The sequence below is a fragment of the Podarcis muralis genome, chromosome 8 (genome assembly GCF_964188315.1).
Source record: "Podarcis muralis chromosome 8, rPodMur119.hap1.1, whole genome shotgun sequence".
NCBI classification, from domain to species: domain Eukaryota; kingdom Metazoa; phylum Chordata; class Lepidosauria; order Squamata; family Lacertidae; genus Podarcis; species Podarcis muralis.
This window is the reverse complement of record NC_135662.1, coordinates 17,425,266-17,447,173: the sequence shown is the minus strand read 5'-3', so window position 1 is coordinate 17,447,173 and position 21,908 is coordinate 17,425,266. Positions and strand designations below refer to the sequence as shown.

Sequence of the window (21,908 nt, the reverse complement as noted above, 5' to 3'; positions counted from 1 at the left end):
AGGTCTCATATATTCAGATATTTACGCTCCCCGTTTTAGAGCAATGTTACTGCCAACTGCCAAGCAGGGGGGGAAGTACACAAATCAAAATATGTTACCTTTGTTCAAACAATACTGCTGTTCATTATATAATAGAAACTGTCATACCTAATCTCTCAGGAACCTAGAAATAGTAGATTGTTGGGCCAGAGGTGATTTAAAATGGTTTGAGGCAAAACTGAAACATAGCATTTAAGTAAATCTTGCACAGGAACATAAGCACAATTGATGAACTTTTTGTATCATCTTCCACGTATAGGGTTTTGAGCCGCACAAATGAACTATCAACACCGGGAAGACACAAGCGTTGTATATCCTACATGCCTTGAGGAAGATATGTTTTCCAATCCCTCCTGTTATCAAAGTGATGAATTTAAGTAACATGTAAAAAGAGAATTGGAGGAGAGTAGCGACACTCAGTATTCAGCCTACTTGGAAGAACTCCCAGTTAAATTCTATTAAAATCTGTATGCAAAATGTTTCTACACTATACTATTTCAAGATTACAGCATAAATTTGTTTGATATTATCTACAATTGCGTGATAGGCACCGATTTGGGAATTGGAGTGCTTCCCAGTTTTAATTGGTAAAAAGAGATGCAAAACCAGATCATAATAAACATAACTCCTGCAGATTTGTGTGTGGAAAAAAATTGATTTAAATACAGAGAAGTATTGGATACCAAGCAAATTTATATAAAGCCTGATCTACAAATCAGTTAACGTGAAATGCTAAAATTAAAGCAGTTTTGCCTCACTGCCTTCAATGAGAGTGTATCAACTTAAATAATATACTTCATTACAAGTGCCTTGCCGATCCTGCTGTTATTATATATAAAATATATTAACAAAGAGTTGAATGTCTGCACTTCCATCTCATAGGAGTGGGTGATCAAAGGTTAATAACCATCTAAATTTATTTTATAGCCTAAAAGTACAGTTGTACCAGCTTCCCCCACAAAAAAACACCAAAAAAAACCCCTACATGTCAATCCTAAAATCAATATGAAGCCCTACTCACATCAGAATGAGTTTCCCCCCCAAATGAGAATTAACATAAGCAGCCCCACAAAAGCCTTCTACAAATGAGAATATTCTCGAATAGAAAGCCGCAGAAATGAAAGTTCAAGAGCAAAACTAGGGTTTGAACTCCAGGGAGAGCTGACATTTTAAAAAGCAGTGCCACTGAATTATAGCTCTCTACTTCTGGGTGGGGTACCCATCAAATGGGTGGAGTGCCTCCCCTAAAGGAAGGGAAAACTGGCACACACTAACTTGGCCTTTTGAAAGATTTTCTAATTTGCCAACAAATGAAGTCTCGCACCAACTTCACCCATGAAGCCTCTTGCCTAATCCAGTTGCAGACAAGATAGCTCGGGCTGGTGTGAAAAGCCCAACTGGGAGAATGGAAAGAGGAAACGTGATTGTGGAAGATGATAAAGCAAATAAGTTTTTAAAACTCGCAACTTTTTTTTAAAAAAAAGTTAAATTACTGTCTTATGCAGCATATGTTAATGGTCGACTGTTTCCTGTCTCAGTAGTTGTTCGACTTTCAAAAGAAGTATAAAATAAGTAGCTATCGGGGGGGGGGGGGGGAGAGAATGAATCATTTTATTTTAAATTGTGCTTGGTTGTTTTGGAACAGGCTGGTCTTTTGCCCATGCAGTTTTTTTCCCATTGTCCTCCTCACATGTTTCTTGCTGTAGAATAACAGGTGTAAATTATTCCTTGACATTGCTTAAAAGAAGTAGTAGTACTAAACGGCCTGAGAGTAGCGATTATTAATTGAAATTAATACAGATTGATTAAAGAGGAGGGACGAAAAGAGCCGTAACATTTTTTAAAAACTTTGTGGGGACACTTTCCTTTTTCTCAGCTAGTCTGAAGTTAGCATAACCTAAATTGCACCAGCATTCACAAAACGCATTTGGAGAAACGCAGCAAAGCTCAGCAGGAATGATTTTTTTTATTAAGAAAGGAAAAAAACCAAGAATAAAAATAACTGCATCAACAGGGTCTTTCTTCTACAGGCTTCAAGCCCGGTTTTACTTGAGTTCTTTTTTAAAAATGGCAGTTAGGCCACTAAAACCAATCCAGAACATTATTAAAAGTTAAAAGCTACCAATTACTTCTGTCTGTTCTTTTAAAGCAAAGTTTGGCATTACGTCAGTCAGTTTAAAGAAAACAAGAAAAAGAGGGAGAGAGCGCGTGCAAGAAAAGAGGGAGAGAAAGTTTCCTTCTTGAATAAATAAAACCACCAGGGGAAGGTGTCTAGCCTCTTGTAAAGGGTTTATAGCACTTTTTAAAAGAGCTAGGTACATTTTGAAAAATTAAAATATTTTTATCAACTAAATTTTGGGAGGGAAAGTAAACGTTAACCTGGTTTTGGGAGGGGGCAAAAAGTAATGGGAGAGGAAATCTTATTGATTTGCCTACAGTTTTGGAACTGGGGTATGTCTGTGCAAACACACAAAAAACGCTGATTGAATAGAACACGCAAGGAAAACTTCAGCACAGTTCATTTCCCCCCAATGGAAAGCGGTTGTTAGAATTTTACTTAAAACTTATCTCAACCGCTTAATATTTCAAAATCCCTAAGTGGCATGCAAAGAAATCTAACACAGAACAGTATGACAGTATCATAAAAACAGAGGTACAAGCATAAAAACGGTCAAACACTAATGTGAAGTAGTTTTTAAAAATAATAATAATAATAATAACAACCCAACAGAAATCCAGTAATAAAAAGGTCCAGTCTTACGGGTCAAAGGCAGCCTGGGCAAAAAGATATGCCTTCACAAGAAGTCTGTAGGAACTGATGGATGACGCTTCACATACGGCAGAGGGAAGGGGCAATGGAAGAAATCACCCATTTTGGGGTTACCGTCCTGTGATATTATGTCGGCTGCAGTGGCACAAGCAGACTTTCCCCAGATGATCTTAAATGATCAGTTTAGCAAGGAACACGCAGCCCTCCCACGTTCCACATGCGTGCCTTGGAGTTTGTGCAGGCATGTGTCTCCTTTCGGTTATCAATACTAACAAATGACATTCTTCAGGCAGGCTATTTTATGGGATGATTCACATCCTAGAACATGCCCAACTCCGATGGGGAAATTATGTGACACTACAAAGCGGGCTACTAAAGGCAGCAAGACGTTTCCACGCGCATTTTTGTTGAGCCATACGGAAAACCATGCTGAATTTGAGACACGTGGTGAGGAGAGTCTCTTTAACATGTTATTCTCCCTCTCTCACACACAACATTGCCCCCATGTAACTTTATAAGCTAGCCACCATTTTTATGGACATCTCAGTGATTCATTCACACACAGAGACTACGGAAGAAGCTGCAAACCAGGCAACTGAACTAGTGGGAATGCGCAAGTGATGTTCAGGTGAGTGAGGCTTTCCAAATGATTCCAGGAACAATTGCTAACGATTTACAGGGTTCCCCTCAAACACACACACACACACACACACACACCAAGAAAAGAAATTCATATTCAATATCTCCGTGGAATACTGCCCAGTCGCACACTTCCCTTTAATTTTTCCGGCTGAAAAGTGGGGCATCGGGCCACACAGTTGCAAGCTATAACTGTACACTATCATTTTAAATAATAGTTGGGGAAAATCTTTAGGACAACCATGCTGCAGGCCGCTGACACCAACTTCCACAAACCCTTCTAAATAGATAGCTCCAAAGACACTTATATAAAGTAATGTGAATGTAAATCTAAAATTAAAACCCAGTTACACCTTTAGTAAATATTTAGAATACAGTGATTTAACTGTTTTAATAAACTGTAATGTGCCCACTATAAACTGGATCCCTGACTCAGACTTATTTGAACTAATAGAGTCCCATGCGCATTAATATACTCTACTATCATAAAGAAAGGTATAAGATTATTCAGGTTTTTCAACAGAATTGGGATTAAACTGGTTTAAATCCAGCCATTTCAAATCTAGGTGAATTATGCAGATAATGAATCACTGCACTAAGATTTCTGGCACAATAAACCTAACATATGTTTACTCTAAAGGAAGCTCCATTGCTTTCAGTGGGGGATACTGCTAGGTAAATGTGCACAGACTATAGCCTTAAACCAATTCCCCCTGAAATGCAATGCACATTTATCTGGGAGTAACTCCCATTGAACTTTATAGGACTTACTTCTGAGGAGACATGCCTAGGTCTATGCTGTCAGGCTGAAATCTTATGCAGTTACCAGGAAAAGTTCCATTAAACTAAACCTTGTATCTGAGTAAACATGCATAACATTGTGCTCTTAATCCTATTGAAGTTAATGGGACAGCTTTCCTTGCTTGTACGCACTTTTTTCAAATGTTGTCAAAAGTCAATAAAACTAAACAACAATTGGGTTTCCTTCTCATCTTCCATTAAATTGAAAGTAATCACAGAACTATCAAAATTTGGGTGGAGGTTTTAAACTGTCACAGCTAAATCATAACTCTGTTGTAACAATATATAAGGAGGAAGTTCAGAAAGCATAATACAGATTTTAAAAATATCCCCCTTTTAAAAGTGCGTGTGCACGTACACTCACAGCTTAGAATAAAACGTATATTTAGGAACAGACAAATATAAATACCTTATTCAGTGGTATTAATAAGAAAAACCGTAATTATTAGCTTTTAAGAGAGTCGAATCAGTGGATCAATCAACTGAAGGTTAAGTTGATTAACTGATATCATGATGTATTAAATCTGTGGGGCTGAAAATTGATTTTGTTTGTTTTAATCCTGCTTTCACTGTGCTACTGAAATAAGAAATGAAAAGGAAAATATTAAAGATGATCCTTCTTTCGAACAAGTGGAAGCTGTCTTCCAACATATCAGAAAATTGCAAATATGAAGGTGTCTTGGAAATACGCAAGTGTTAATCAAAGAGTTAACTAATCAGTTAAAAGGTAGATAATTAATCACATGAAATTATTTAACTGACTGACAGCAATACTAATAGTTGATAATAGCTACCAACACCTGAAAAAGGCAACCCCTAGACTTCCTTTTAACCTGAGAACCTCAAAAGGTTGAAGCTCACCAACAAAGACTTTCTTGTGTTTTTAGGGGGGCGGGGGCGGGAAATGCAGTTGTATATTTGAATTACTCACGTTGTGAATTGCGAGGTGCAATACTTGGGACAGAAAACTCTGCATTTATGGTTACCCAATACTGCCAAAAATACAAATCTAAACTACCTTACTAGTTGTCTTGAGGAAACTAAATTAAGCAAAGGCAAACAGCAAATGGAAAGTTGTCAGTCTGCTGGAATGAATAGCTTCATTTTACACACAAACCAAAAATCTGAATATCAGAATATATTGCTGTCCGGAGCCAATGCTTTAACCAACAGCCTGATCCCAAAAGCATTACGGCAAAAGTTAAGTTTCACTGAATTCGGTGTGGAACTTAAATCCACACATGACCATGGCCCACGAGTTTGTTACAAGAGAAAGCACATTGAAAACGTCACCAATTCCCACTTGGTTTATCTGTAAACAGAGAATTACTTTTTTCAGATTCCCAACCTGACATGTTAGAATACGTTTAACTATGAACTTCCACGAATATTTTGCCATAAACTTTTAAACAACATTTAGTTTGGTGCATTCAGAAACGACAATCGAGATTGTCAACTGTAGCTACAGGTAAGATCTGTAGCTACGCAAATAAAGTCTACTGATTGATTATTACTTAAGAATTGTCAAATATCGATAGGTCAACAGTATATATATCCAAACACATACAAAACAAACTCTGAAGCTTTCACTGGTTATTCCGTGCAAAAGTAATGGTGATACCCATGCTTTTCACTTTCATCAATATTTTTAAAGAAACTTTTGAAATTATTAACTTGTGCACACTTCTACCTTTCATAAGGTGAAGGTCACTTTCAAATGGCCACACAAAGCATAGAATCATAGATAGCAAACTATCTTCGAACCACAAGAGCAAGAAGGAAGTAGTCATTGAGAACTTAAGGACTGGAAAATGTAAGACAGTCCTTAATGGCTTCAATCAACAAAATATTGTCTGAATGCTGAAATCTAATGAGCAGCCCCTGTCAGAAGCTCTTCAACAATTTTGCTTTTACTGTCTTTAATGAGCAGGGCTGCAGCTCGCAAGCGGTCTATATGTATACAGGCACATTCTTCAAGCACAGCAGACATGGTACATTCATTAAGGCTGAAATACTATGCACATTTACTTTGAAGTAAATCAGTAAACTCAGTGGAACTTACTTAGACTCTTAGAACTTCATAGGAATAAACAAAATAATTAAGTACCTCGTGCTGATACACACACACACACAAGTTAAAATAACAGTGTTATTTACAGTTAGAAACTATACACAGTGCTATTCCACAAATACTTGGAAAAGCTATTGTTTCCTTTATGAGATAAAGGCATTTTTAAAAGGCATTCTAAGGAAAGTATTGGCTAAGCTGGCTCGCTGAAGCCTTAGATCAGAGTTCTGCAAGTGCTTACTTTGAGAAAGGAATTTGAATGCCATCAAATTACTCTAGAGCAAATCCTTGTCATAACAGCTTATACTTCACAAATGAAAACATATATGTTGAGGCTCAAACACCTCAAAACTATACCTGCAAGGTTTTTAGCGGGGGCAATTACGATACGGTATCTTTATAAGAATAAGATCTACCATTTGATTATTGATTTAAACCTCCAAAATGTATTTTGTGTAGTGAAGTTTTTAGCTTCAGTACATTTTATTGCTATCTGATCTACCTGAGATCACCTCCAAATCCAAGAAATGTAGTCTGAAAACTACTAGAAAACTATCACAAGCTGGCTTTACGATATATCTTTAAAAAAACCAGTCTCCCTAAAAGGTGAGGTTATATTCTTATTACTATTGTCCACAACACCCAGAAGTAGCATAGTAAGCTGAGGACTACATTTCCTCCTCTTGGAGACAGCTCTAAACTTAATCATCTCCCTTTTGATTACGAATATGGCACTGAAGGTTTTGAGGATTTCTATGAAGCTAATGGTTGGTGATGTGTCCTCTATAATACACAGCTTAACCAACTTTTACATCTTTTTAAAAAGAAGGAAACAGAAAGGCCTTTATGTCTTCTTTTAAAGCGGGGGAAGTGAAGTGCTCCATTTGTTTGGATTAGCTATATTTGTAACAAACTTTCACTACAGTTGTAAAAAAAAAAAAACCAAAAAAAAAAACCCTTGCAAAATGTTGATATCATTTCCAGACGGCTTTGTCAGCATCACGATTTACAGGAAATAGTTGGTGTTCTCATGAAAGCCCTGCATTTACATCCATGAGCAATGGGACTTGTAAAAAAAAAAAGTTTGTTTTTTTTAAATTAAAAAACAAATCTTCCTTTAGAGTTTGCTTTTCCTAAGATTCTAATTTGTCACTCTGGCGAAAATGCTTGAAAAGGCTTTCTCACCTAATGGACTATTGTGAAGATGAGGACAAGCTGTGCCTCTTCTTCAGAAAGGACAACTGTAAACTTAATTCCTTGTTTGTCCCATTCAGGAACTAACTTTTACCAATGAATTGCACTTTACCATTTGTAACACTTTCCTTTTGTGTTTTGTGTGTGTGTGTGTGTGTGTGTAATATTTAAAACCACGAATGCCAAGAGAAGAGCAAATGAACTCTTCCAACAGCAACGTAGTGGAAGAGTCTGTTAAATATGTTTAAATAAAAAGGAAGAAGAAAACGCAAGTCCCACCCAAAAGTCTGGATTCCCATCCTATCATTATTATTTACTATGATCTTTAGCAAGAAGGAGCATTCACAAGGAGCTCACGTATTCACACACAAAATAGCTGTCCACTAGAATGCTGATTCCCCAATTCCCACTTGCACTTTTTCCTCAACTGTATTTTTTCCAACTTTGTTACAGTACTTCCTGCTCATTGGCAAAAGGATGAATGGAAAGAAGGTTCCTTATGAGTCCTCGTGTTTACTCCATCACTTGGCCTCTGACTTTTTCTTTTCTTTTTCTTTCCTTCCTTCTCTTTCAGTCAATGAAATTTAGAAGGTTGACATTTGCGGATTGGGAAAAAAACATAGCAACTTACATTGATATGTACGTACTTTGGTTCTCTCAATCTTTTTTTTTTTAAAGTTGCTAAAGGCACTAAAGCCTTAAATAACACATTGTTTACCGGAAAGTGGTTTAAAATAAAAATAAAAGGAATGCACTAACTCAAACCTACCGAAACATCAGAGGAAAATTCTCCTGAACAACAGAGCACAAGTCGACCCTGAGAAGTGCTAGTGAAATCTAGCAAGCGTCCCTTTATGATCAAAGGCAGAGATTAGAGAAAGGGAGGGGGAGAGACCTATGGGGTAGAAAGTGTCAAGTTTGCACAGTACCCCTTCCACCCCCCAAAAAAGGGGGGCGAGAGCTTCTTCCTGGAGCTTTTAATAACAAACCATCCCACTTGCCTCCCCTCGGTATGTTGATCCCAAGTTACTATCAGCACAACTGCAATATTTTCTTCTTAAAGTATTAGGAAGTTTCCACCTCTCCATTCATTCAGTCCTTGGGTGGGTGGGGGGGAAATCTGCCACATGGATCTCAAGTGTAAGCAAATTATTGCTGGGGGGGGGTCCTGAAAATTAAACGAAGTAACTTGTAGGAACTCATCGAGAGCTGAACAGAGGTCCTGGCCTTTCAAGGGGGAAAGTTTTTAACTCATTTAAAAGATGCCGTCCCTAACACCACCACATCACCTTTTCTTTTGCTGGGGGGTGTCGGTGGTGAGAGATCAGGAGAGAGTGCTCCCCTTCCCCATCTCCTAAACGCATATATTACACAACGCAACACCCATCACACTTCTCTCCCCATCCACAAGTTACACACACATAACGCAAATAATAATAATAATAAAGTTTCCTCCCTCCCCCCACCCCGAACTTACTACTTTTCATGATGGTCTCCCTCTTGAGCCTGGATTTTTGCCACAGTCCCCATTCTTTCCTTTTCTTCTATCCTTCTAAAAGAAAGCAATTTCCTCTGGGAACAAATCACCAAGGTGCCAAAACTCTGGAGGGTCTCTGCACTCTCTCTGGGTGCAAGATTGGCAAAACTTTTCTTTTTAAGAATATCTCTGGGCTTTCTTCCCCTTCACCCCTCCTTTCCTTTCCTACATTTGAGGGGGGGGGGGGGTTGGAGGAATTAAATCAAAGCTATGCACGTAGGAAGGGAGGGGAGTCAGAAAAGACACCGGGAGCTTTAGAAGTTGCTTTTCGGGTGGGGGGGGCGGGAGAGAGGGAGCGCAAGGGGGAAGGGCTTCCCTTTTTTCCCCTTCTCTCCTCGGCTGCTGAACTTGACCCCCGCTGACTCCACCACCAACAGGGCTACTGCAAGTTTTCAAGTCGCCCATTTCCCAAGCATCAACACATGGTTTTGACCCACAAAAGCCAGGCCAAGCAGAGAGGGAGGGAGGTTTTATTTTTTTAAAAAAAATATTGCAAAAAATATTTTTATAAAAATAAAAAAAAAACCTCCATGCACTTCTACTTCTTCTTTTGCACTATTTTACAGCACCCCTTCTTTACAACAACACCACCAAACTCGCCCCCTCTTTCCAACGCACCCTGGTTTCGGAGCTCTGATTTCTCATTGCGCACGCAGACATAACGCACACGCGATATACCATTTGGAGAATATCCCTTTTTTTTGTATAAATAAATAAATTAAAAAAACCAGAGTCACATACGCAGTGATCGCCAGAAGCAGGAAAGGATTTGCGCGCAACCGGCCCCCCACTCCCCTCCCCTCTTCTTCCTCCTCCCCCCCCCCACCTCCGATCTCCACCTCTCCTGCCCTCCCCAACAACCACACACACACAAAACACAGCCCCTGATCTTGTTCTTTTTCAAACCGGCCCCCCACCTCCCCACAGGCCCGGTCCTTTAACATCTCCCACCGCCGCCGCCGCCACCACTTACCTGTTGATTAATCAGCAGTAATAATAATAATAATAACCGGAGCAGCTTGAAAGATGGTGGAACTGTCGCTTGAGCCATGAACCGTCTTTCTGTTGTTTGCAACAGAGTTGATCTTGGATTATTTTGGAAGAGGTGGAAAGCGGGGGGGGGGGGGGTGGTAAGAGAGAGAGAGAGAAAGAGAGAGGGAAGGAAGGAGGAGGGGGGAAGAGAAAGGAGGAGGAAGACAGAGAGAGGGAGAAGCGGGGGTTAAAAGCAGGAAGAAAAAGAAAGGGAGGGAGAAAGAGGGGGAAATAAAGATTTGCTTTTACAACCCCCCCCCCCTTCTCGCCCCCTCTGCTGATGGGGAGAGAGAGAGAGAAAGGGGGAAGCGCAAAGGAGGACCTGGATCTGCCTGGTTATGTTTATGAAAAAGGAAAGAGAGAGGGAGAGAGAGAGAGCCTGGCTTCTAGTGGCACAAACAAGCCCCAAAAAAGGAGGAGGAGGAGGAGGAGAGGCGAGGAGGCTTTTGGAGATTGCAAGGAGATCAGCTCTTTATCAGAAATGTTATCGCTTGTCAGGACCTCAGTCTCCGAGCATTACGTCAGTTTCAAGACACCAACACTATTAATATCAAAGGGAGCCTTAGCGAGAGAAAAGCGCCACCCCAGACGGAGAGCCCTTAAAGAGACAGTGCAGGCGTCCCCTCTCGCCGCTGCCGGCCTTAGCCCGGCCTCCTCCTCCTCCTCCGGCGGCTCCTCCTCCTCCGTCTCCTCTCGCTCGCGCAATTCGCAGCGGCAGCGGCGGCAGCAGCAGCAGCCCCACGAGGGGAAGGCGGCCGGGGAAGAATCACATCATTCACACGTCTTTGCCCCTGACGGCCGGGGCGGGGAGAGGAGAGGGAAGCGGGGTAGGGGGGTGGGTTTCACTTTTGCAAAAGGAGGGAGACTTTATCCTCGCCCCCCCCCCCAAAAAAAACACCCCTCGTTTTTTAAAAGGAAAGAAAAAGAAATGCCCCGCACAGGAAGTTTTCAGAGAAGCTTTTGCACCCAATGCTCAATGCTGGCAGAGGCTCTACGGTTGTTTAAAATAGGGGGGGGGGTGTTTCCCTACTTGGAGATGCCAGGAATTGAACTTGCAGTGCGAAAGAGCTGCCCCTGGTTTTGCATGGGGGGGGGGGGGCTTGTCTAGGGCTGGTGCAAGTTTGGGAGCTCACCTTTCCACAGGAGGGATCAGATCCTCAGCTGCCTGCCTTGGGAAAGATGGATTTGGAAAAGTCACAGCATGAAAAAGAGCCTGCATGCAATTTTATGGTTGGAAGTCCCTTGCTCTGTGGGGGAAAGAGAGAGACTTAGGAAAACATCTAACAGCCCAAATCGAGAGTTGGTTAGTAGTGCAAGTAACTTTCGTTTGCTTGTTTTTCATATTAGGTCATTTCTTTTTCATGCAACCCTAAGCAAGACGCCGCATGAACAGCAGCAGTGCCGAGCCCCTGAAGGGTTTTATCATATAGGTGGTGTACAGTTATATACAGTATGCTCTCGTATGGAAACTTCTAATTAACAAAAGTCAGATTCCCTATACTGTAAATTACCAACCCTCTATGACATTTTTTTAAAAAAATCCTCTAAGGAAAAATTCTCTGTGAAACAATTTTCAATGTAAAACAAGGAGGTGCTAAAAGAAGGCAAACATTTGTGGGACACTTGTAGAACCCTCCCCCCCCCCATAGATTACTTGCTGTGGTGTTCTTCCCCTTTGTAATACATTTTAAATTGGCTTCAGACTTCAAGCAGTCGTAATCTAGTTTATTCTCGCTCCTAGTAAGAGATTATCCAGCCAGGAAGCATGAAAAAGCTAATTATTAGCTAGACATAAAGTTATTTCGCACAAAATACGTTTCACTTCATATACAATGTTTCCCTGAAAAGTGTCCTTTTGGTGGTGGGGAGGGGACGCACAATGCAACTAAAAATATTTCAATTTAGCAAACAAAGCAAAAATTAATTTGAAATAAACCAAGGCCTGTTTTGCTAGATTAATCGTTTGCTTATCTTTCGTATAATATACTGGAAGATGTGTAAACTAACTCATTAATTCATATTCCTCCACCACCCACCCCACAAGCTTACTTATGTTCTTTTGTAGGTTTTGTCTGATAAGCACTTCATGAATACGAATGCAATAATTCACAGGCAAGAGGTGAACTTGTGAGGTAAGTAAAATGTAGTTGCTTTATCTGACATATACCATGTTACTTTAAAGAGGGAGAGGAGAATCATTACATGATGTGGAGGACTGATTATATACTCCATCACCAGAAATTCAGTTGGGAAAGCTAAGAAAGGTAATACTCATATCTGTGGTGGAATTTAAAGTCTGTTACTAAGGACTATTTGCATTTTTAATGGTGGAATAATTTACTGTAGTACATTGCTAATATCTACTATAAGCACTCTTTGGGGAAGCAAGATCTGCACGTTTTATTTTATTAAGCTCTAAATCCGATTGCTGAAGAAATTTTAGACAGAGACAATGTCTGGAATAATTTACGCAAACAAGGACTGGCGTTCATTTTTCCATCAATAAGGTTTTAGAAGACTGTAGAATACTTAGTTTAAACTAAACAAAGTCTTGTCTCTAGGTAACTTGCGACCCAACATGCAAGTAAGTTAATCTGGTAGCATCATGTTAGGTTCAGGAATATGAATCAGGTGAAACAGTAGGTCCCTTGGGTTAACTGGGTGATGGGTTCGACTGCGAGGGAGCAAACTGAATATGCCTGAACAAGCTTGTCAGCTGGCACTGTGAATGGAAAGTATAAAACAAAAAATAAAGGTGATTGCTTCTTACATGCCCCTGGCACTGATAGAATCAGGCTTTACAAAAATGAATTCTGTTCCCTTTCATATGGACTTCAGTATCATCACAAGGTGATTTTGAAAAAGAAATTCTAACAAAGGTTCAAACAGCTCAGTCTGTAACTTTGTCCCCAATTTCCCCAGATGTGAATTCACTTAAAACTATTGTGTAAAATTACTGATAACTAACGCATCTTACCATAAGCACAAACTTTTTGAAATGATGCACGTATCCTTTTCAACATATCACTCGGACAATAACTCCTAAGGATTTACATGGCCAGGTTAAAAAACGAAATGCTAGAATGATCCCCACCCAACACACACATCTCTACTTCATAAATAGTAAGGCCAACCTGTATTATTTTCCAACAGGAAAATCCTGGGAAAAATGTATTAGCAAAGCACCTCTAAAATAGTCTGTCTGACATCTGCAGCATTTTCCCTTAAAATAAACCAAATATCAAAAACAGGCTAATTAATAAGCAGCTAAAGTTAACTGGGAAAAGAGCCACAAAGAACTTGATAAAAGCAAAAACAAAACAAAGATGCAGCAAAGTGTTTTGGGTTATCTTTTTCCACAAGCAAAGTTATTTATTTATGAAAAAATTTGCGGAGAAAATTTCTACCTCATGCTCAAGGCTTTAGCACATGCTTCTGATTGGCACAATATGTGGATACACAAAGAGCCTCATGAGGTCCATTTAGTTAGCCTAAAATAAATATTTCCAACTCATTCTTGAGCTCAAATAATAATTGCTTGATTGTAACTTCTAATATGCATGGGTCAGTTATTCTATTGTTTCTTTCAAGTACTTGTCCATCTGTTTTTGAGACCCTAAACATCTAAATTATATAAATTACATAAAGCAAGATACTGAAGGGTATTTTTTATTCTGCTGTCCAGTACTGTCAAGCACATCTATTTTGTTTGTTTGCTTTAATTAACAGACTATTTGTTTCCTTTGAAACCAGGTTACCCACAAAGTGAGACACTTTTTGCGGCAGGAATTCCAAAAGGTGTGGGTGACTTATAATGAATATAAACATTGATCAGTTCATCCAGCCAGATTTATAAAGGTTTTTTCCCCTTCTACGGGAAGGGGGGGGGGGGGTGGAAACCACAAAAAGATTTAAACTGAGGTACAGCCCAGCCAAATTTAAGCATTTCCCCAGTTCCACTGCTTTCAACGAGAGTTAAGCATCAGTTTAATTTTAGCCACATTGAAATCAACGAAACTAGTTTCTTAACTCATATTCTGCACTGAGACAAAATAGAAAGACCAGTGACGGTTACATCTTGAAAGAAAACAGCATAGCTGCCTTTGTTTATCAAGATGAAACAGTGTGCCATCTATGCCTTTATTGTTTAATGCTGAGGAGGAGGGGTGGTTTTTCCTCTCTCTCATCTTCTTGTAGTTTATTCAACATAGATACAGGGAAGGATTAGCAGTTAAGCACAAGCAAACGTGTTTTACAATTTCAACCTTTTAGTGCATAACTTCCTTACTTAAACTACTAGAGCCTATAATCACAACGATTTTACCTGATGGAACACGTTTTTCAGAAATATAATCCAACTGTTTATCCTAACATGTCATAAATTGCAATTCTCCCCAAAAGCCTGTAAGACTGACATCCATCGCTCTTAAAACGCCTATTGCCTTTGCAGACACATCATCAACAAAGGATTTCTCCATTATTATTCCCCAACTTAGTTAAATACGAGTTCTGAGGTTGCCTTTGCTCAACACACGATTGTCCCGAAGGCCATTTTGAGGTCATCCGTGTTCACATCAGGCACATGACAACCACACAGCGAGTTGACTGTTGGGTGGCAGATGAGGGGAAAAAATCCTGGAACCTGTCCAGGCCCAATTTTATGTGTGAAAGTTCTGTAAAATTTTGCTTTATTGTCTCCCTTAATTAGGATTTATGAGGAGCATTTCCTGAAGTGTCACAGTGTTGTGTTGCAACGTTCTTGGGAATTTAAACACCATCACTGGCAAAGTGGCAGGCAGTTGGGCCACCTGATTGCAGTGTGCATCCAGGGTGACGTGAATCTCTCAACAGCATTTTGGTAGAGAGCTTGAGAGTTGCTCCTGTTCAACAGGCAGGGCCCCTGAATTCGATGCTGAGGATCCCCTTGAGGAGATTGATACCTGACAAAGAGCCCAGGCTTTCCATGATGCTGTAAACATCACCAAAAAACAACACCACCTTCCTTCTGTCCTGAATCTTCCAACATTCAGAGTTTCTGATGACTCTAGTTTCTAGTATTACGGCCAAGGTAGAAAAAGTTCCCTATCTACTTTGTTGTTCTTGTGAGCTCGCCAGAGGCATCCGACTCTCCTCTATTAGAAATGGGTTGCAGGGCAAGATGAATCTTTGGTCTGATCTGTTCTTCCATTCTGATAAGACGATGGCAACAACACAGAGGGATGCATTTCATATGTGAATTAGCCAACAGGCAGAACTTTCTGATCTGCCAGGCATCAAGTGCTTAGTAATCAAATAATAAACAAAGGTATGGGCACATATATATTTTTAGTCAGGCCAAAGGAAAATTGCATTAAATATTAGGATGAACTGTTCTGATAATGTAAGCGGCAGCAGAAACGGCTGACTAACTATGGAATAAATTTGTCAGTTTAAATTCTAAGCCAGAACACTTTTGGTAGAGAATATTTTTATTACTAATAGTACAACTATTGTTATTATTTGGACATTAATTTAGTAGCTGAGGATACTGTGCAGTTGTTTGAGCAGTTATTAAACAAAGTGACATATAGGATTAATACTGTGAATTGCCAAGACCCTGATGATTCTGCATCTTAAATTGCATATGCAGAGGCAGACTGTATTTAGCACGGAGAGTAGTGAATAGAACTGTCCTTGAACCTAGTGAGATCTGGGTTCAACTCTGGACTGGGCCATGAAACTCACTGGATGGCCTTGGGCCAGTCACTGTCTCTCAGCCTAACCAACCTCCTGAAGGCAAAATTAGTTCACTCTTTGCAGATATGCCGCCTTCAACTCTTTTCCAGCTATGTAATAAATGCATATGCAGTGCAATCTTGTGCATGTCTATTCAGAACAAATCCTCCCTAAACTCCATGTGGATTTCTCCCAGATGCCTGTGTGTAGAAAAGCAATCTTAATTAATTAAAGGAATAAATTGCACTTTTCTTTCCTCCGGAACCATCAGTAGACTTTTGGCTTCTGTTCTGCACATTAGGTGGCAAACCTCTCTCAATTATTGATTCATTTATATGGATCTATAGCACACAGACCATGCAATTCCAGGTCAGGTTATATGCAGTTTAATATAGCAAATATTGTTTGTCTAATGCAAACAAACCAGGACTTCTCAACATCTGGTTTTGAACTACAACTCCTGTTCACCCTAACCAGTGTAGTCGTTGGTCAGGGATGATGGGAGCTATATCTTCTCAGTTTAGAGAAGACTGCACTAAAACACAAAACAAAATGTGTAAAACAGCAAAACCAAACCAGCAATGACACTGCAGAATTAGTGCTGGTGGATAATTCTGATCTCATCCCAACTCCCTAAAAGAAGGCCTGCGCAAAAAAAGGATTGTCTTGAATCACCACCAATACATGCACAATTATGGGGCCAGGCACACCTTGAAGGGGAGGGCTTTCTACTGCAAAGGAGGTCCTCTCATGAACCATCACCCCATGAACTTCACAGCATGGCAGATCTAACAGCAGTGCCTCTCCTGCAGGCAAGTCTATATGGGAAAGTCAGTTACTATATTGTACTATTCACTGAGAGCCAGTACAAAGGCAAAATGCACTGGTAAATAACTAATTTTATTGAAGGATCACTTTGTGAGGGGGGGTCAAGAACTTTTTCCCATCTGAGAGCCACACTGCCTCCTGGGCAACCTTCAGAGGGCCACATGTCAATGGTAGGTGGCTAGAGGCAAAAACAAGCTGAGCATTGAATGTGAATGTTACCTTTGTACAGTAGCCTATTTCTATACACACACATCCCTCTGCATCCTCCACACAGACAAGCAAGAAGCATTGTTAGAGTTCAAGGACAAATTCAGCCAGACAAAGAAGATTGTGACTTGGAGAGGGTGTGTGGCTTAGATAAATCCACTACGCTAAGGCTGAGGTTCCCACTCTTAGGATAGGAGGTAACACACTAGGGTCATCACATTATTACTGTTTCCGTTCTATTGTGTTGGCAGAAGGCAGCCAGCTGGCACTCAGCTTGCCTTGGAGTGTTCCACTGCTGATCCCTATTCCAAAATATTTGACCAAAATGTTTCTAAAACTATGAAACCAGAAGATGCAAGGCTCTGATAAGAATACACTTTGAGACGCAAGAGGTTTAGGAAATGGTGCTATTCCAGTTTCAACATATATATTGTAGGGCATCCAACAGGAAATAGTCTCCCCTGACCCCCAGTCCCAGACCACATTCGTATTTTTATTTTATTTTTATACCACACTTTCCCCCATGGGAGCCCATATGCTGAGCTGCATAAAAAGCCAATCTATGCAATAAAAACTTACTTAAAATACATCTTTTAAAACTTAATACAAATAATACCAGCAACTGAGATTATGATAGACCAGAATTCCCCAGCCTGTTTTCTGGATGTTTGCTGCTGCAAAACTCCCACCAGATCCAGCCAGACCCAACCCAATGACTTCCCAATGTTTGGTTTACATCTTCCATCAGCCTCAGTCATTGCAGCTGAACCCTAGGTTGGCAAATGCTGCAATACAGAAGAGATAGAAATTTGGGTAAACAAAATATGACCTCCATCTGGCTGAGCACCAACAATACATGAGACAGACACACTATCCTGGGGCGGGAGTTCCACAAATGGGGTGTTGCCATGGAGAAGACCATGTCTTGAGTCACCACCCGAAATGCCACCCTCATCCGTGGCACCAACACAACTACTGAGCAACTCACAAAGTATTTGAAATTTATAACATAGGTTAGATAGTTTGCCCTATTCCACCATTTTCTTGTAGGTATTTCCAACGCATAGTAAAGGATTAAAACACCAAAGGTTCTTCCCATGTTATGATCATGTCTTTGAATAAACAGAGGTCCTTCGTAGCTGATCCTGCTAACTGGTAACTTTTTTCCACAAGTGAAAACCCTACTCCAAAATTACAAGGAATGTCAATTCAATGCTGTACAATTTTTCCTTAGGGCTCACTTATTTAAAACATTTTTATCTCCCACAAGGCAAATAAAGGGTCCCAGAGTGACTTGCAAATGTCAGTGATAAGAGACTCAATTCCCAGAGGCTTCCAGTCTAAACAACATGACAGAAAAGATACGGGACTGGGGGAACCAGAGAACTATTTCTTAGTTACAGAGTTCTCATAATGACCTTCTGGGAAATAATTTAAGGAGAGGAGCAGCCAAAAGTTCCTGGTCTTTCAGCAGAGCTAACCTGAAATCCCATCTCTCTCCCTCTCCTTTAGCCTGAAGAAATGGCTACTGATGATAGCTGGGGGAGGAACCTGAGAGACAGGTTCAACAATGCATCCGGTCTAATTTTTGCTCAGTGAGGGTCATGTCCTTGTAAAGATGTACAGGATAGGATCTCTGGCTGGCAATTATGTCATGCAGGCTATCATTGGACAACATGGGAAATGTCTCCTCTTGGAGATTAGGCAGGAACTGAGTTTTTGGTGCTGCCAGGGTGCTGTAAAAACTTAGCTATTTGGCTCAGGCATTTCCAGACTGTACGGCCAGTTTTCAGCACCCTGACTGCTGTAATTGATAATATTTTACCGATATGGTTTTTACAGATAGGTTTAAGATTTGTTGTTATATTATGTGTCTGGCTTGGGGAGGGTTTTTTTGTTTTTGTTTTTCGCTTGTAAACCACTTTGGTACTCTCTAGAGTAAAAGATGGTATAGAAATAGTAAATACAGGGGAAAAAAGTTATTCTGGCAATATCTATCTGCTATCATAAGCAAATTTTCGAAGTCCATCTAGACCTTTTTAAAAAAAAGTTTACTATTAAAATGCACAATTGTTTCCAGATCATAATTTTTAACTGGATTTTTAAAATGTTTGCATTGTTTTTAGAAATAAAGCTGATTTCATGGTTTTTACACTTTTTTATTTATGGTTTTCACTGTTTATAATTGTGTATTTTTAAGTTTTATAAACAAACTTCATTAAATCTCATGTATACGCAGTCAATAACTACAAAAGATAAACTCCATATAATAAATACATTATAAATTAACATTAATAAGTTAATGTTATATCACATAGAAAAAACTGCCGTTCAAAATTTATGTTATATTTATTTTTCATAAATTCAATAAGGTTTCATTTATCTCTCATATTTTCTCTTTCTTGTGTGCCTTCTTTTACTCTAATCAATTTCATAAGCTCAAACATTGTTACCCCCCCACATTTTTGGTCAACCACTCTTTCACTGTTGGTGGTAACCTATTTTTCCTTTTTTGTGTGCAGCTAGCATGCAAGGAAGTACTATTAAATTCCATATTAAATCCTTATGGTTTATTTGTGTCTCTAAATGCCTTAATAAAATTATCAGGGGTCCAATGGTAAAATGTAAGATGTTATTAATGATATTATCTTTACTACCTCTCCCCAAATGATTTAAACTATTGCACAGGTCCACCAAATATGTCCCATATCCTTTTTTAAATATCCACTTTGCCAATCCTTTCCATCACACATTTTAATTCTTATATTGTTTTGATATTTGGAACTGTTTTTAATTGTTTTTATGCCATTGTTTTATGGTTGTAAACGTTTCATAAATGTATATTTTATTGTAACCCATACTGGGACCTTATGGTAAAGGGTGGAGAAGAGATGTTAAATGTTTTAAATTATTTGAAATTTGCAATTATTTAACATAATTTTATTCTTTTTCTTGGCAAGGCTCCCGTGTCTTTAACAGCAACTTGACAGGGAGACAAGAGAAACATTTCCTGGAGTGATGGACAAAAGCAGAAACAGTAAAATAAAATAAAAAATAATGTTAACAACCCTAGGCATGTACACACCCCTTAGAAACCTAGGAAGCTGACTTATATTGAGTTGGACCCAGTGCTTTTTTCTGGGGGCTGGAACACAGGGGGACGCATACCCCTTAACATTTTGTGATCTAACGCAAGAAGAAACTAAAATTCTTTAAAAAAAATAGTTTCTTCTCTAGCACAGTGAATCATCAGTTCCGTTGAACAGCACGGTGTATCGTCAGTTCCGTTGCTACCCCCGATGGCAGCCTCATTTCCTGTCACGGTGTTTCCTGAGGCTCAAACGGAATGAGAGTACCCCTAAACTTTTTCTTTTAGAAAAAAAAGGACTGGTTGGGTCAATAGTCAATTTAGCTCAGTATTGTCTACAATGATTGGCAGCAAGCAGCTCAGGGCTTCAGGCAATGAATGTGTGGCATTAGTGGACAGTGGGGTGGGGCAGTGGTGACTTCCAGTGGCCAGTCTTGTCCACCCCCAACTCTCCCAGTAGGTAGGAGTATCATGATCAACCACAGGTCAAGGGAATGCCACACAACACGGCCCACTACAGTCTCCTTGCCTTGCCAAGAGATGCTGTGGATTGAACCTAGGACCTTCTGCAAATGCTCTACTACAGTAGTACCTCGGGTTACAGACACTTCAGGTTACAGACTCCGCTAACCCAGAAATAGTACCTCGGGTTAAGAATTTGCTTCAGGATGAGAACAGAAATCGCATGGCAGCGGAAAGTCCCATTAGCGAAAATGATGCTTCAGGTTAAGAACAGTTTCAAGTTAAAAACAGACCTCCAGAACGAGGTACAACTGTACTGAGCTATGGCCCTTCACAAAATGCTTGCTTCCACACACACACACAGTCATACACCGAATATGGCACTCTCTTTCTGTTCATTTGTAAGGAATAATAAATGCCAACTCCTGGCTCTCTACTTCTAGTCACTGCTGCAAATTAATATCTCTGCCTCTGTTATAAACCAACATGAAAATATATTTCCTTTCTACCTGAAAGAACACTCTCTGCTACTTCTTTTACTAGAGCTGTTTTTGAATAAGTGGTTTCGACACTGTGGTCTTTCAGTGATATCCACAAAACCATTAAGGCTAATTTGTAGCATTCAGGCTTAAGCTAGCTGTGACCCCACTGGTTTAATTACAAGTACACCCACTAAATAGGTTGTGAGTCACAGGCTGAAATGTAAGAGTTCAGAGGTATGCATCTGTTAAAGAAAGAAAAAAACCACCCTTGTTTGCCAGCCAAGACTCAGGCTGATCTATGAAGTCAGCCATTCAAATGTGCTAACTAGCCTTTCCAACATGGCAATGATAGTAACCCCAATATTCTTGAAGGCATCAAAATAGTTAACTGCTGCACAGGTAATTTAGCAATAATCATGGTATAGTCACTATCGTGCATCTTAAGTACACCACATGGATTATATCTCAGGGATTTTTATGACATCCCTGGAAGATAGGACAGTGTTATTATTGTTGTTGTTGTTGTTATTCTTATTCTTATTATTAAGCATTACTGCTACTTCTGAGGTGGAGTGTAGTTTTAATAAACTTTTATGAAACCTTTTAGAAACTTCAGTTTCTGTTGTCTACCTGATGTGGCATATAGCTTTATATTACACTTTACCTTTTGGTATTATTTGCCACCTAGGAACTTTTAGAGTTGAAAGTGTGGGATATAAATTTAACACATAAATAATACATTGGCCTCAGATTATACGCTGAGGTGTGCTGGGCTCACCCCAGTTCACCCTCAACCACCATGACCCTATATTTGCTTCCCCAAGTCCCACAGGATGCTCATGATAGCCCAGGCTGGATTCCCCAAGCCATATTTGGAATCCTGGGTGATTTCTTTCTGTCTTTCATAATCTACCCTTCATCAAAAGAGTTCAGGGCAGTGTACATTAGGGTACATTATTCTTCCCACCACCATCATTTTATCCTCAGAACAACCCTGTAAAGTAGGTTAGGTTGAGACGTGATGACAGGCCCAAGGTTCCTGGATG

At 39.8% G+C, this 21,908-nt stretch overlaps 1 protein-coding gene and 1 long non-coding RNA gene across 8 annotated transcripts in view; one reads left to right on the top strand and one right to left on the bottom strand.

The window, feature by feature from the left end:
- Positions 1-10,749, bottom strand: part of TRPS1 (transcriptional repressor GATA binding 1) — a 237,360-nt gene extending 226,611 nt beyond the window's left edge. For 4 of the 6 annotated variants that reach the window (XM_028736258.2, XM_028736264.2, XM_028736261.2 and 1 more), the window contains exon 1: positions 10,022-10,749. Coding sequence is in view for 1 of the 6 variants with exons in the window: in XM_028736262.2 (XP_028592095.2) it covers positions 8,989-8,998 (10 nt within the window). In the remaining 5 variants the exon portion in view is untranslated. Of the gene's footprint in view, positions 1-8,988; positions 9,262-10,021 lie in introns of those variants that run through there. The other 2 variants (XM_028736259.2, XM_028736262.2) reach the window with 1 other exon arrangement.
- A 2-nt stretch (positions 10,750-10,751) lies between these two features.
- LOC114600305 (uncharacterized) lies at positions 10,752-16,059 on the top strand. 2 transcript variants are annotated; one of them, XR_013393859.1, is made up of 3 exons: positions 10,752-11,383; positions 12,146-13,878; positions 14,789-16,059. It is a non-coding gene; the product is annotated as an uncharacterized LOC114600305 (long non-coding RNA). The 2 variants fall into 2 exon arrangements; XR_003707509.2 differs by having other exon boundaries at positions 10,863-11,383; positions 12,146-12,212.
- Positions 16,060-21,908: the final 5,849 nt, after the last annotated feature.